The sequence below is a fragment of the Rhopilema esculentum genome, chromosome 16 (genome assembly GCF_057945365.1).
Source record: "Rhopilema esculentum isolate cy_ngs chromosome 16, ASM5794536v1, whole genome shotgun sequence".
Lineage (NCBI taxonomy): Eukaryota > Metazoa > Cnidaria > Scyphozoa > Rhizostomeae > Rhizostomatidae > Rhopilema > Rhopilema esculentum.
The window spans coordinates 4,172,043-4,188,139 of NC_142830.1; the positions used below are offsets into that span (position 1 = coordinate 4,172,043).

A 16,097-nucleotide genomic window follows, 5' to 3' on the forward strand; every position below is an offset into this window, starting at 1 on the left:
CAAGGAATTAGCTGGAGGGTCAACGTTAGCCGCTTTTTCTTAGCCTTCTATCAAGTTTCTTTCCTAAATTTAAGCCATGTAATTGGCAGATGAAGTGGTTTTATTGTTGGTATGAAGGCTTTTGTTTTAAACAGGGCAAAAATACTGCTGTTATAATGATACAGTGCTTTTGTTGCCATCTTTTAACGTTTCCAGAGTTAGGCCAATGAATATAAGGCATGAGTGAGACATTTTTTGGGTTTAGTTGTTGTTATTGTAAGAGTTTTTTTGTCTTAAACTGAACAGAGGCATCATAAAAACCATAGAAATAATCATGTGCTGGAAATCACGAACTGACAGATTTCCAAAAAATCTTGGCTTTTAGTTTTTTCTTCGAGTGAGAAATTAATGAGTGTCAGCCCAACTTTTTTCAAGACATCATTAATGCACACTAACTGGAGTTGCTGTCTTGAAAAAAGTTGAACTGACAATCTCATTAATTTCTCACTCGGAGAAAAAACATCCAGAAAAGAATTCAATTTAAATAAAACAGGTCCCTCAGAAAACGTTGCCACATCTCTAATCAAATCATGATTTAGCAATCCATGTATGGAAGCTTACTGTAGCGTTACAGCAGAGCAAACCAGTGGGTACAGTTTCTCCAGAATGTAAGTCTTTTTTACATTCTTTCTCCAAAATATCAACTACTTAAATCTTTCAAGCTTCACTTGTTTCGCATTATTGATAAAGCCCGATCGTTATTCCATCTAGCAGTTTTGGAATCTATCTACATTAGCACGAAAAAACCGCTATTGCGTAGACAAAAGGAGTTCGTTTTCACATTAGGACTCCATTGGTAACATTCTCAAAAGGCAAGCGGCACTAATTGGGCAACCTCAACAGTCATGTGCTCGCGTTTCTGATTGGCCTGTTTCGATCCACAACTGGGTATATGTATTTCCTAGCGTAGAGTTTTCGATCTATGTTCTGACATTTGAAACTCTGAAGAGTGTCAGACGAAAAGCTTTAGTTTACTCAAATGTTTGCTTTTTCAAAGCCATCAACAACGAAAGGGAAGAAATTTATAACTACTCGTCAATGACGCATGTTAAGAGCTTTTCCTGTGAATCTAGGATATAAACTACAATAACCAATAATACATTAAAGGAGTCAACAATACATGAATGCTACCAGACTTTAACAAAAAAGATTTCCTAAGTAATAATCTTGTAGAGAAGGTAATATCAGTTCAAAAACACTTGCAAATTTTTTTCAGGACTAAATGTTCTTTACAATTAAAATAAAGCAGTTCACAGACCTTTAACTCAATAAAAATTTATCTGTCAGAAATAAATGCTTATCCATTGATGGTAATTATTCATCTTGATATTTTTTAGACCATTATAAATTGCTATCTTTCAGACTATTTCTTTCTGTGACATTATTTAAAAAAGTCAATAGGGGCAAGAGAGAAGGGGTGCAGAGTATTTTTGAACCTCTGAACAAGCACAAAACTAACATGACGACATTTCCTAGTATTAATATATCAAAAAATCAATTCTAGAAAAGAACAGACTTTTTTCTTCTCAAAGAAAAATTTATCCCTAGGAAATATTTCTTTACAAAACGAAGCCAAATTCTGCCTATCTAGGTTTATAAACTTAATACAGAAAAAACGACCAACAATCGACTCATCTGTGTGTATTGCTTGGGAGGAGAACCTACGGCTACAGTTCGTGCCGGTTAAAACATTCAGCAGACCTGTCTTGGCTAAACGTCGGCAGCCCATTTTTAACAGGTTTCATTAGCAGGGGTGACACTACGCAATTCGCTTTATTCAGAATAACTACATAATATCAGTTCTTAGCTACCATCACCCGATATATCCAGTTCCCTTGAAAGTACTGTTGCTTGGGAGATGAAAATCTGCAGCCATCAATGACTAAGCCTGCCCTCATCAAAAGCAATTGCAACGATGATTTTAAGTTATTTCGTGCATCTTACAGTGATTGGGTGGTTGCTCAGTCGTTTGAAGGTGTGCAGTTGTTCATCGCCCAAAACAACTTTCATCTGTCTTTACTCTTTTTCTTCTGCTTCTTGACTGGCCGAGGGGGGTTTTGCCTCCGCATCTTTTGTCTCGTCAGTCGTTGTGGCAGATGGACTATCCTGGTCTTCATTCACTGCAGGTTCAGGCGATGTGCTGGTTGGAATAGGCTTTTCTTTAAGCTAAAGGGAAGAACGATTATGAAAAACACATCTTACTCGAAATGATCTAAAACTTCTAACTTTGTGCCTCAAATAACAAAAACCAATCAATATAGATGTCTATTTATATACAAATTGATACTTTAAGAGCCTGGCAAATTTGCCTGTATATTCCATCAATCTACATACAACCTTAAATAATTTCTATACTTAGACCGTAAACATGAAAATAAAACAAACCCCTCTAAATTGATGCTCGATAGAATCCTTCGCCTCTGTAGGCAAACACAAGATACAAAAAAGAAACACGAGAGTTTTATAATGAACATCGCGAGGTTTAGTGAAATGCGAAATCGTTGGTTTAAATGCGCCTTTAGTGAAAGAGAAAGCAAAGAAGAACGCAAAGCATGAACAAAAAATTTAACCAAATGGCAGCTAAAGAGAATTTACTTTCTTCAATTCCTGTTGAAACTTTTCACTACTTTCCAGGATTTTACGTTTCCTAGCTTCGTGTCTCTGTTCAGCTTCTTCAATCTCCTGCTCAAGCTTGCGCTAAAATGCCAGAAAACAAAATAATGAGTCAAAACAGAATATAAACTCTTTTGAAACCACTCCAGAAAGGAACCACTTAATCCCAGGTTGACAAATGAATAAAATAAAAGATGTATTGGTCATACCTTGAAATTTTGAGAAATAATATTAACAAATTGAAGCAATGAGGGTCCTGGCCTGATTCTTGTTCAAAATGTGAAAACTTTTTTCTCAACGTGAATACAAGGATGCTGTTCTTCAGCATATTGATTTATTGGTTAACATCAATTAACCGCACTCAAGACTTGCTGCGCCCTGAACGGGATCCTTTTGGTTAGCTAGCAAAACTGCAGTTATGAACAAACCCTTCTCTAGCCAGAACAACGTCAACATAGCAGCGAGAAAGCAAAGCTTTCTACATTTCCTATTTGTTTAGTGGGTGATACTCATAAGGCCTGAATATAACAGTACTTGATTACAAAGAAAATGGCAGAAAGAGGCCTGTGTACATCTTTATCTAAAATGCTTGTAGGGTTTCTCACATTACTCAACAAGAAATCTATTTCAGTTATTCTTCTATGAACGTGAAGGGCTCGCAAAAACATTTCCTTGAAGCTCCTTCCGTTGACATTCTTCATGTTACCACAAACTGAAGAACATCCTTCAAGAATTCATAGCAGTTGATTTGGTTATTAAAATTAAAAGCACCTGGTGCTGCATCAAAGATTGGACTTGCTTTTTCAGATTTTCAAGCCTTGGTCTTGTCACAACTACAAAGAAAAGCAAAAATAATACTGTATTTCATTGAAATGATACAGCTGCGAGAACAGATGTCACGCCATAGATATTCAAACGCTTTTAAAAACTATTCGAGGTAGCTTATTTGCATTTTGTCAGTTATCATTTGTTGCTGTTTGAATTAAACAGGGAAACTATTAGCAAAAACATTAGAGGGAAGAACTGGCTGTGCTGTTTCTGATTATACACGTTATCATTGATCCAAACAGTTTTCTTTGAACGATTCTGACTAATTGGAAAACATCTTCCTTTAACCTTTCTATTATTCATAAGACCATAAAAATAGCTACAAATAGCAAAGCTACAAAAAGTAATTTAGGGCTGGGAATACGGCAAAAATGGAATACTTGGAATCGTGTGTGTGGATGGTGTGTTAAAATGCTAAATTATTGAATGCTAAATTGATACTTTCTTGGTAGCCAAGTATAATAATATTTGGTATCGTACTTCTATTGTTAAACAAAACAGCGTATCACTTTCTTTCAAGGGAAAAGCAAGTCCCCGTCAAAGACTAAAAACATAAGGTCAAATACAAGCATCACAACAAAGATCAATAATAATAGTTCAGTTTTTAAACAAATTTACTAGTTTTGATGTCGGGGACAGCCTGTTCGTTGAAAATCTCGGCGATAAGTTTATGATTGCGATGAAATCTTGCTGCTGCAATATGCTTGGCAGAGAACATATCATCATCTAAGGGTAAATAGGAAAATCAATTCAAAGCTATCGAAAAAGAGCTCTCATAAACAATTCCACGTGCTAGCTTTCAGCAGAACAATTCTTCACACAAGAATTAAGAATAACTGATGGACTGCGGTCCCACTAAAAAGCTGCGTGTTTTGCAGTCTGTATAATATAAGAAAATAACCATAAAGCACTATCTTAAGGTAAATCGATAAATTAAAGACTGCTTAGAACAAATACAAGCAAGAAATCCTAAGTATTCAAGATTTAAGTTATTCATATCATATGCCTTTCATTCCATCATACCAACATAAGGTGGTGATCAATTATAAATTGGGAAACAATATAAGACATGCATTTATACGCATATCATTTGCCTGATAACCATGTGCTCTTGAAGTCCAATTCAAGCTGATACAAAGAAACAGTTTAAGATTTACCATCGTCATCCTCTATCTGTTGTATTTGAAAACGAGGCTCGTCTCTCTATGAAAATAATAAAAGAATATGACGCAAAACGTTTTATAGTCGATTGGTTGTTTGTTTCACTGGCGAAAACTAGAACGAAAATACTCAACAATAACATGCCATGAAACAAAATGCAAAATAAGCTTAAGGTTTGATCTCGGTCAGTTTCAGGTCGCCGATTATGACATATTTGAAAACTACTTTTGCTTCACAATTTAAAATGATTAACTTTCGACATGAAAACCTTTCTCTATTAACAGAAACATGGAATATAAAAAGAGTTTTTGACTAAAGATTTTCAGGGAGTCAACAATCATCAATAATCAAAGATATATAATCTTGCAGATTAAGAAAACTGACGAAAAAAATCGCACGAAGGGAGGAAATCCATAATTGCACGTAACCGTTAACAACAGTAGTCAGCTATGAAGGAACAGGAAAAGGAAAGTTACAATATAAAGCCAGTTCTGACAGATATATTCATGTTTAACGGGTCATTCTAATCTAGCAGGGGATTATTCTGTCTTTGTATAAAACTATCTTTCCAACATTAAGTTGCGTTAATTTTTCATAAATTGGCAAAGAGAAGTTTCATAAAATGAACTTCTGAACTGAACTGAACTGAACTGAACTGAACTGAACTGAACTGAACTGAACTGAACTGAACTGAACTGAAAGATTTCGTGTTCGAAAGCCACTCACAGGAATCGGTCCCCCAATCATCTTTTCCATTGCCTGTTGTTCTTGCAGAGCAGCTTGGGCTAGAAAAGAAAATAGTCCATGTGAGTAAATGATTGGTTGGAATGTGGCTAACCCAAACGCTAACAAACTGTCATCTGTTTGAAATGGTTAATCTGAGTATAAAACCACCTTGTGCAAGAGTATATGCCTGAAGAAAACCAGCAAAGTAACTCAAGACAGCGGATAGCACAGATGTAATCAAACCAATAACATTTCAGCATCACGCGTCTACCTTTTTACAGGATAGCACCTGGCTTCAAAATCTATGGAGGAAATCTTAGACATTGCGCGAGCACTAAGATTGTACCAAGTACAGTTACTCTTCATCATGCATTGATCGGATACTGGTCAATTTGCCGTAAATAAGGTAATTGTGATCAATGTAAGGAGAACTCGATGAATAATAAGGTGTATTCGAAGCTTCATACATGTATTCGAAGCTCTTTTCATTGCCATTTATAACTGCAGACGATGACTTGCGTTCACAGAAAGAGGACTTGCAACAAATGCATCAGGAGAAGCGCTGATGGCTGGAAAGCCGGCAATTGTAACTTTGGCGAGCACAGTTCAATGGAAATGACACTGAGGAAACAGCTAGTTAGCTAGCATAAGAGCAATTTTTGAAAAGCGAACAATTTGATCCACAAGGATTAAGCCAAAAATTTGCATGACAAAGACAGAGCAGATCCAATAAATTATATACAATTGTCACTACTTATATGGTCTCAGACAGGCAGGTGTAGTGTCAGGTGCTTTAAATTTATGCATCAAAGGGTTGACAATATCAAACTTGAATAGCAAAGAGTCACTTGAATTAAACTTCAATTTGACAAAAGCTCCAACTGAAACAGTCTAACATGACACTTTCTAAAAAGTATGGTTACTAATATTCCCTACCTTTCCTTAAAAAGAAAGTGTATGTTTCGAAGGAGGTAACACAGAACTGCCTAAACAAAAGTTACAATCTGTTCTTCTAATCTTAACATGGGATGTGTACATTATGATGATAGCAACTAAAATATCACTAAATTCAGACTTACTCAGTCGCAGTACAAGAAGCAACTTTAAGAAATAATATTTTTGCAAGGTACGTTTATATCTATATCTATGTACGATTGCCTGATGACCGCATAAAGGGAGAATCACAGGGCTTCTCTATACACTCTAGAGAGTAGATGTATACATATATTATAATATGAATGTATATCAGACATAGACAAATGGTATACCTCTTCCCTTTGCCTCAAGCCACTGCTGGTAGGCTGTTGAATTGTGGTAGTCCCTCATTAATTCCTTGTACTCTATCTGATAAATTGGAAAAAAACCTAGATACAAAGTAAGTACGAGCAAATTTATAATTCCATTAAAGCTATGAAGATTTGCAAAGACTAAACTACCTTCAACATTGTGACCTGATCATTAGAATCAACCAAAAAAACATATCCTAGATTTTGCTGATTACAATAACATCTATAATTCATTTTGTATTGGCCAAAAAGATTTTCCTGCTATGCATATTCCATAGTTGGTAATCCCCCAAACATAAAATGTATCAAATATATGTAAATGTTTAGAGTAAAATATCCAGCAAAGATAAGGATTTAAGAGTCTGACACTTTTCGTTCTAGTTTAAATGAACTCAATAGCACTAGAGGCAGCTGCTTGTAGGCAGGTGCTGTTGTGCACATAATGGCTTGGGAGGGGGAGCAAAACATTATTGTGGACTGAACATGCTAAAAGCAAAGAGCGAGATGATACATTGTATGATTTGAGCCACCCCCTGCACCAGCTGACGTCCCTTATGGGGGTATTATAAATAAATCTTTACACTGTTAGAGGCATGTATTTGCTAGGTGAAAATAAATTGCTAGAAAAAATGCCTGGAAATTATGAAAACTACATCATCAATACATTGATATGACCCTAAACTGACAGCTAAACATGTCTAAAAAAGATCTTTTCGTAGAGAAACATGGATGATAAACTACAAGAATTCTGTTTTATTTAACGTTTTTTGAATAAAAAAATATATTATAATTTTGTGTTATTTGAAAAGCTTCTCATCATCAAGAAGCTACCAGAATTAGAGGGACTTGAGCCCCCAAGCTCCAATTTGGCCATCAACACAATCTATAATATTGACCTTTACATTTTGTCACAAACTTTTCCTTTGTATTGTTTGCATAAACGTTTCTACAAGTGTAACTAATATCTGGGTAAAATCTAAACAAGAAACAGCATTGTAAAACAACCTTTGCGTGTATGGCAGCACAAGTTAAGCATGTTACTTGCCCCAGCTTATGAAAGTGAACCAACATATTCCAGGCAGTAAATGCTCACAGTAATTAAATATTTGATAGAAGGAAAACATCTGGTGTTGAATTAACTGAAAAATATGTGTTTACCAACCTTTTCAGCTTCATAGTCATCAGTATAACTCTGTGAGAGAAAAATATTTTTTGTTTAAGATATAGGTGAATAGGTGATGGTTCAGCCAAACATTCATTAATTACAATCATTGTCACCTAGCAAGCTGAGTTTGCTACAGGTCTCTCTGTAAAGATTTTAGCACCAAATGATGCTCATATTGCCTCATCAAAGCATGTGTGCCCAATCACACAACTCAAACCGAGAGGCCTGTTGCTACCATTTTTTCATAAAAAACTAACAACATTTATTAGTGAATAATTATTTATATTTTAGATTCAAATCTGTCTAAGAATGTTGAACGAGATACACACTGGATCTTATTGTGGAAAAGAGCATATACACCTGTCTTTTTAGACAAAAAATCTCCTTCATTTCTAGTAATAAAAAAGCTATGTTTCATGAAAGACTGCATGCTTAACAAATGACAATTATCTCAAAAAAAAGTAAAATATAAGTCACCTTTTTCTCAGCATCACTTAGATTTTTCCACATTTCTCCAACAATCTTTGAAATTTCCCATAACTTAAGCTCTGGGTGTTGACTTTTTACTTGATCCCAGATCTGCAAGTTTATTTTAGAAAAACATTATTAATAATAAGATCAGGCCTCTCCGGGAATAAAAAACATGTGGGCTAAAAAAGACCATGGCTGGTTTGGCTGTGTGGGCTATTTAGCCCTTGCAAAATTGTTTGTTTATCTATTTATATTTGAGTATATATACAAGCCAAAAAATAAAATTATCTTGCCTACTTGTAAACATGATTTATGTTAAGAATACAGTTTTGTGTGTATTTCTACTCTAAAAAATGACAAAAGAGATCTCTAGTTTTGTTTGCAAAACAGCAACGTTTTTGTAGAATCATCTTTATCCAAAAAGATAAAGAGTAGTACAATGAGCAGTACGGTGTAATGGAAGATTGAGTTGATTGGCATTAAAAATTCAAGAAAGAATAACTGAAATACATTAGAGAGTGAGACAAAGCGGATTCAATGAGAGGATTGTTATAAACAACTCTGTGTGGGCGGAAAAAAGACCTCTCAAAATTTTTTTGCGTAGGGTTTGCGCAGGGGCGGGCTATAGCCTGCGTCTCCTGGAAAGGCTTGATAAGATGTAATAAAGTGTACCTGAAACCAACAAAACTGAAATTAATTTTTCATTGAAAATAAAATCTAGTCCAAATTATCTCTCATCTTGAAATTAAAGACAAATACTATCCTGGTGATAAGAAAAAATAGCTTTTTTCTTGGAAGCATAATATCTTTGCCTTTATTCAATAATAGTACCAAAGTGAAAATGTCACAAAAATCTATTTTTAAAATTTTTGAATTTGGATCCCATAAACTGAGAGAGCACCATGAAATACCTCAAAATATGCAATATCAGATCAAGGTGATACAAATTGGCTAAGATATGGCCACATGAGCATAGGCTCTTGCCCCATCAAACCTCTGTAATTTGGTTCATAACTTTATGAACCAGGCCAGAATAACAGTAATCTGTTAGGAAACTTGAAATCTTTCGTTGGTCATATCTCACCCAATTTTGAATATTTCTAGCTGATTTGCATAATGAGTGGTATTTTATCTCGCTCTTTCACATTATGTAATCAAAACTGAGAAATTCTAAAAATAGATTTTTGATGATGTCACACTTTGGTACTCTATAAAAGTGTATGGCCTGAACTAAAAGGCCAATGCCAAAAATAATTACCAGTTCATTTCTATTCAGAATGCACTGAGATGCTGTGGTGATAATTGCTCAACCTACTAACCTTTTTGCTGTATCTCATGTATGGTTGAAGAGGCTTCTCTGGGGGCTTTGGTTGTTTTGGAATCTTTATGTCATGCTGAAATAAAATTAATTGCCAAACATAAATACCCAGAGATACTAAAGTTAGGCAAAACATTTAAGCTGGTTTCCTATTATTGATAAAACTTTAAATTATATAATAAATAAAATAGCAAGTATAAAAAAGAAAATCCATGTAAATCAGACTCAAGCTCAAACATACTGGCATGAAAGTAACCATCCGCTGTGGTTGCTGCTGTGGTTGCATTCTGACTGGCCCCATTGAGCTGGCAATGTTACCTCCTGGCCAGTTGCTACCTGGGACATTCTGTAAAGCGAAAATGTGTTAAGCATATAGTCCATACACTAGCAGCTTGCATACAATTCATGACAATGGAGCCTTTGAAAATGAAACAAATTAGTATAAAAGAAAAGAAAAGCAACACAAAGTTGGAGAGCAATATACAGTAAGCTACTTTCCCTGTTTTTCGATTTTCAAGATTTAGCTTTTCAAGCTTTAGTCAAAGTCTTGACCCTTTCATCAATTAGCCAGAACATGACCTATTGATTTTGATGTGCTATTTATCATACTAAGTTTCTTCTGAAATTATTCTTCTGAAATTTTCTTGAACAACTTCCTTTTCACTAATTTTGAAAGGCTACTAATCAAAACATTTTATCGTTGCTGTAAAACTTTAAAAATGGAACCTAAATTCAGCATACTCACAGAGGGCATCATACCAGGAGGAGGGCTGGGCTGGTAAGGTGGCCTAAACCTTGCTAGAAACAAAAAAACACAACTTATAGCACAAGTATTGTCACAGCAAAATGAAATTATCAAGGCATCTCTTATATCCACTTTAATAAACATTTGGAAAAGATAAACAAAGATAAATATTTGGAAAATTCTCCATCAACTAATAAAGTTATCCCTAAAAAGCTACAATTTATTCATTGAGGTAATTATAAATCAATCAAGTCTTATGAAAACCTGAAGGCAGTTGTGTCTGGATTGATTTACCCAAAATACCAACAAAAGAGACTCGAAAAACCAAGCAATCTGTGCCATATTTTTCATTGTTCATTTCTTTTCCCAAATATTGCTATTTCTCTCCTTTCCTTTTAAAATTTATGAACAATGTTGATAGTTTATGATAATTGCCTCTATCATAAATAGGTGAATAGGTGAATAGAATAAAAACCACACTAAAAACCTTGTTACCAGGGGGAAATATGGTTGGCTGCATTTGCCATTAAAAACCTATATAAATGTTCCAAGACCTTTGTTGCAGATTTTTTCTCTAAATCTACTTCCATAGCATCTCATACATCTATTTCTGTTCTCTAAGAATGGAAACACAGAACCAAGGATACAAGAATGTTTTTTTACAGCTATGGACAAATTACTAAATGTCTTTACATGATCACATTGCCAAACATTCATTTAATCTTTAATCTAACCATTTTCAACTCCGTAAATACTTTGCATCATGTCCTTTCGAACCTTGTTTCTGGCGTTTTAGACTCTGAGAAGTGTCGGACCAAAAAGCGTCTAGTATATTTTTGTGACATGTTTGCTTTCTTCAAAGCCATTTCCAAGTTGTGTACTGCCACAAAATTGTTCAGATTTAACCATTATAAAAATTTTGCCATTCTCCAATACTGTAAAGTTTTGTTTATGTGGGGAACGTGTAACGATTTTTATCCTTCATTCCGCCTGCGCATTATTATCTGCCATAGATTCCACGCACAATATTTGTTTATCTTGCCATGATCCTGGCAAAACTTTCGCTGTTCAAACTTGCAAGGTGGACCTGGCCTTTATATAAATGTACAAAAGACTAAATATTCATACTATTCACAAAAGCTTCAAAACTTAAGGGTGCATTGACAGGTTTAAGATCATAATCAGAGTTTCATTTATACCATGTACGACGTTTTCGGATTCCCATTTATATTACCTGTGAAGAAACAAGCACACAAAGTCCACCATTCAAGAAGCAAGACATGACCAGATGAAAATTAAATTCACTACAGAACTCATGATTTACCTTGTTGGTTTGCTTGGGTTGTCCCTGGGTTAAACTGTGCTGGGAACCCCTTACTCTGCATGCTGTAGGCCATCGCCATTTTCTTTTCTGTCTTTTGTCTCTTGTACACCTGTTTTGAAACAGCAGTGTAGGCGATGGCGAAGGCGCGCAGAGGTATGAGATGGGGGTTTGGGTTACACACCTCACTTTTTGATGAAGCCGTCAGTGAGAAGTTAATTTCGCAAGCTCATTTAATTGATTCGTTCGTAATTACATCAGTTCGCTGAATGTTGATATTTGTTTGCTTTTCGTCATGGCATTTCTATTCTCTTTGCAAGCAAGAGTGCTGTTCGCTCTTTAATCCAATCTACCTTTTTGCTCAATTTATTTCATTATGTGAGAGTTATGCTTTTTTGAAATTTTATCAGAGTTAAATTCATGACGGATGTTGTAGAATTTGATTTCGCTAGAGGTTCTTATTTTAGCTTATTGTATTATTCTCATTTGCTATAAGTCCTTTTGTGCTTATTAGTTTATTTATTTATTGTATATTACTTTATTGTCGATTGTCATGCTTCAATTTTGTATTTAAGCCCTTATGTGCTTCTTTGATGCTTATATGTGCTTTTTTAGATATCAAAAGGACCTTCTCTCTTGGATTGTGCTACCATCCATATTTTGAACTTGCAATGTACCCCCTTTTCCATTGATATTTAAGGGAATTTTATGATGAAATACCGTTTTGCTTTGATTGTATTTTGCTCGAGGAGAGCAATATGAGTGAATGCGTTTGCTCGTGTTGAGCATGGATAAATTAGTGTGCTTCTTCGTGCTGAGCAGAGTGCTGAGCAAGTTTAAGAAACTGTTACATTGAATATTTTTATTCTCTGGTCATGTTTTGCTTATGTCGAGCGAGTTGGTGTGAATGAGTGTCTCGGGTAGAGCAAGTAACAATGAGTATCATTGCTAATAGTGAGCTAGATTAAGATATTGTTATATTTCATATCTTCTAGTTCAATATCATATTTTGTTTATGATGAGCGAATTGGAATGAAGGAGTTGCTCATATTGTGTCAAATTATGAAATTTTTTAAATTTAGTTTTCACAATGGTTAACGTATGCTAATTAAGACTAACATAAAACAACTTCATGGATTGCATAAGACAGATTATTTACTGCCGAAAATACACTTGTTTTGAGGTAACAAAGTTTTAATCGAATTTTTTTATTGCCTATCAGTTTGAGCTCATTTTATTGGTTCTTGGGGTGAATTTTTTGTCAATAGGACCAAGGTTGTTAGGTGTTTTAAAAAAGTTAAGTGCTAACATTCAAACTGATTGGATATGAAAAATAGTTCTTTCGAGCATACCTAATTTTAAGGAATTTTTATCACTGCACATTTTACAAGAAATCAAGGGTGGCTGTAGGAAATAAGAAGTAATTTGCGGAAGCTCCTGAAATTTTGCCACTTCTGAGGCCTTAAAATGGCTTAGGATCCTGCAAATTCAATATGGGTTATTTTGAGACATTTTGCCAGTAGTATGAAAAATAACGTTAGCATTACTAGTAAACAGGGATACCACAAAAGAAAAGTCAAGTAAACTGAGCTGTTGCGTTTCACAGAGCATTCCGTGATCTGGCAACAGTGTCTCATTATAGATACGCAAATCAACGCAAATATAGCCTATAGACTTTCACAAACAAACGTATATACTAGGTTGAGGTCAATCTTCGCATTCAAGCAGTAATAATTTTTTTGAACAATAACGCAACGCTGTTTAATGTTAAACAAATTTAACGTCTTCAAAACTTTCTCTTCAACTCTTTTTCCTTAACCTCTCCGTTTTCTTTATCATCGTTCGCAAAAACTTTGCTAAAACACTCTTGCTTTCCTGCTTTTGTGCTTTCTCTTGCCCGACGATCTTTTTTCTCCATCCACCTCAATGCTGCAGGCCTAGGATCAAAGTCACATAGTTGTGGCATAATCATATGTATGTAAAGGTAATCGCTGACGGTTTGGCGCTTGAAAGATGATCTGCATGTTGATTTGATCTTGTTATAAAGAGAAATGACCCGCTCACAATCAGCTGAATGGGGTTTGCATGCAAGAATGCGGCCAAGGAAGACACAGACATCTGAATACTCGTCCCTTGCTCCTTGTAGCATATTTTGCAGCATGCTGAAGGGATCGGCCTTTTGCATTTCGGCACAATCTTGCAGATCCTGATACTGAATGGCTACATTTGCCAAATCCAAGTCAGGAGCAATAGAGCGGTGAACTTCTTTTATTTCATCTTCTGTGGCCATGATCTTAACAAACGGGGTAAATGATTTGGAAGCATTTCTGTCCACTTGAAGTCGCTTGTCTACGAATGTGTTGATTGCTATCACTGATTCGTTCCGTACAGCACTAAACTTTCTGCGATCTGTTACAAACAGATTGGCATCTTGTCGGCGTCTTTCCTTCTCCCAAAGCTTGATCCCGCAAAACTTATTGGCTTCTTCATCATACCTTTCTTTGAATTCATTTTCCCAACCTCCCAGCAAGGATCCAGTGCTCAGCTTGTTCACCCTTTCGCGAAACTTCTCTGCCACTGGCTCAATGTCCACAATTGTTAGTCAGTCGCTTTGAAGCTTCTTTTGGAACACTTTGATTAAGAAAAGCAGGTCTGCAACAAAACACATCAAAAGAAGGTTGTCCTTGTTGGTAAGAAGCTTCAGAAACTTTTCGCCTTCAGCATCGCATTGCTCTACGTTGAACTTTTTGAGTGCTTGCCACGAGCACAGAATAGCATCAAGAAGAGCAGCTGTAAATTCTGTCCATCTGACCTCAAAATACTTTGGGAAACGACGCACTGTTAGCCCTTCCACTTTTGCAACTTTTTCCAGCTCACTGGTTCATTTTGCTGAAACGTGAAAATAGATGAAATTGCTGCTAATTTCTTAACCAAGTGATCAATTTCTGGGACATTGTTACATAAGTCTTTGTATGCATTTGCAGTTGAATGCACTGCACAAACAGACTTTAGGAGGGGAGTGTCGATGTCTAATTTCCATCGGTCGTCATCCAGAAGCTTCCAGAGACCACGATGCTCTCCAACATTCTTATTTTCTCCGTCAGTCGCTTGGGTTATCACTTTCATTACTTCGTCGAAGCCAACAGTATCGTCTGCTCCCAATTTCAATGCTGCGAGATGCCCAGAGGCACCAGGATCAGTCACGTGTCCAATGCCAATAAACTTGAGATCTGGTTTCCCAAATTCATCGACTACATTAAGTAGTATTGATGATCCTTCTGCGTCTTATCCATGGACGCGTCAAAGCGAAGAGATGCAGCAATGCAGGAATGAATTTCTTTCTTGAACTTTGGCAGGTCAGAACTGACTATAGTGCGCAAAAGTTCTTGTACAACTGGGGGTCAAATATACTGCAGATCAAAGTCAGAAGGCGTGTATGGTTGGAAAGGTTGATTGTAGTTGATTTCATGAGCAAGTTTTGCGGCAACTTCTCTTGATGGCCAAGAAAATGCCGATGATGTCAAAAATTTCGCGGCATTGTACACATAGATTATTAGTGACCCTATCTTGTTGGCCAACTTCTGGCGCTGCGAACTCAACATCTTAATCAAGGGCACAGTTTGAGATTTCTCGACAGATGAAAGTTTTTTCAAGCGCTTGTCTTCGAGGCATTCTTTATGTGCTTCACTTTGTAGATGCTCTTGAATTGTGCGAGTTCTTGCCTCTGTGCCCTCGGGAAGACAAATTGGTGGCACTCTACCCCTGTAGCAAAAACGCTTCAGTATGGTGGGGTACGGTAGGCATACAGCACACAGCACACGCTTTCTTTTAGCTTTTGGTCCTGGCACACGCTGGATACATTTGTCACTGATTTGTGTATCTACCTTTGAATGGGTCAATGCTTTTGGCTCGGCATCAACTTCGTTTCTCTGAACGGAAGAGCAAGGGCTGACAGAATCATCGCACGTGTTGCGGCTAGACCTTGTTTCCTTGTCCTCGCTAACTTCTTTTTCTGTCTTTTCATGTTCCTTCGATGTCTTCTTTCTAGTCGTTGATGAATTAAAAAATCTATCAATCCTACCTTGCTTTTTGGACGACATTGTTCAGTAGTTTGAAATCAATTCTGTTTTTGAAAACGTTCTTATTAAGATGTTTATACCAACGTTAAGTTAACTATAAATATTCTATCTTGTTTTTACGCCTCCTTCCTGTTTTATTCTGGGAAATATAAACACTTGAACAGGGGCGGACTGGCTGGTCGGGCTATTCGGGCGATCGCCCGAAGGGCCGGTCGGTTTAAGGGCCGGTTGATAAAAGTGCAAAAAAATAAATTAGCTTAAAAAGTGAATGCGAGGCAAAAAAGTACACCCACGCGTTAATCTGTTTGCCTTAAATTTTCAGAGACTTTTTGGGAAAGAATAAAT

The 16,097-nt window shown here is 36.1% G+C and overlaps 1 protein-coding gene across 1 annotated transcript; it reads right to left on the reverse strand.

The window, feature by feature from the left end:
• Window positions 1-1,060: 1,060 nt before the first annotated feature.
• On the reverse strand, window positions 1,061-11,829 carry LOC135682665 (SWI/SNF-related matrix-associated actin-dependent regulator of chromatin subfamily E member 1). The gene is made up of 13 exons (XM_089113027.1): window positions 11,677-11,829; window positions 10,353-10,405; window positions 9,849-9,953; window positions 9,609-9,683; window positions 8,296-8,397; window positions 7,816-7,845; window positions 6,636-6,711; window positions 5,368-5,426; window positions 4,638-4,683; window positions 4,099-4,206; window positions 3,424-3,485; window positions 2,635-2,736; window positions 1,061-2,205 (listed from the first exon to the last, which is right to left on the reverse strand). Exons 1-13 carry the CDS (start codon window positions 11,753-11,755, stop codon window positions 2,056-2,058), a joined length of 1,047 nt encoding a protein of 348 aa, XP_088969153.1. The 5' UTR covers window positions 11,756-11,829; the 3' UTR covers window positions 1,061-2,055.
• Window positions 11,830-16,097: the final 4,268 nt, after the last annotated feature.

Excerpts from the sequence above, each read along its gene's own strand:
- LOC135682665 (XM_089113027.1), bottom strand. The coding sequence starts at position 11,755 with ATGGCGATGGCCTACAGCATGCAGAGTAAGGGGTTCCCAGCACAGTTT. Across the intron at positions 9,684-9,848 it reads GGATGGTTACTTTCATGCCA|CATGACATAAAGATTCCAAA; the intron begins GTATGTTTGAGC and ends ATTTTATTTCAG. Across the intron at positions 7,846-8,295 it reads TAAGTGATGCTGAGAAAAAG|AGTTATACTGATGACTATGA; the intron begins GTGACTTATATT and ends TTTCTCTCACAG.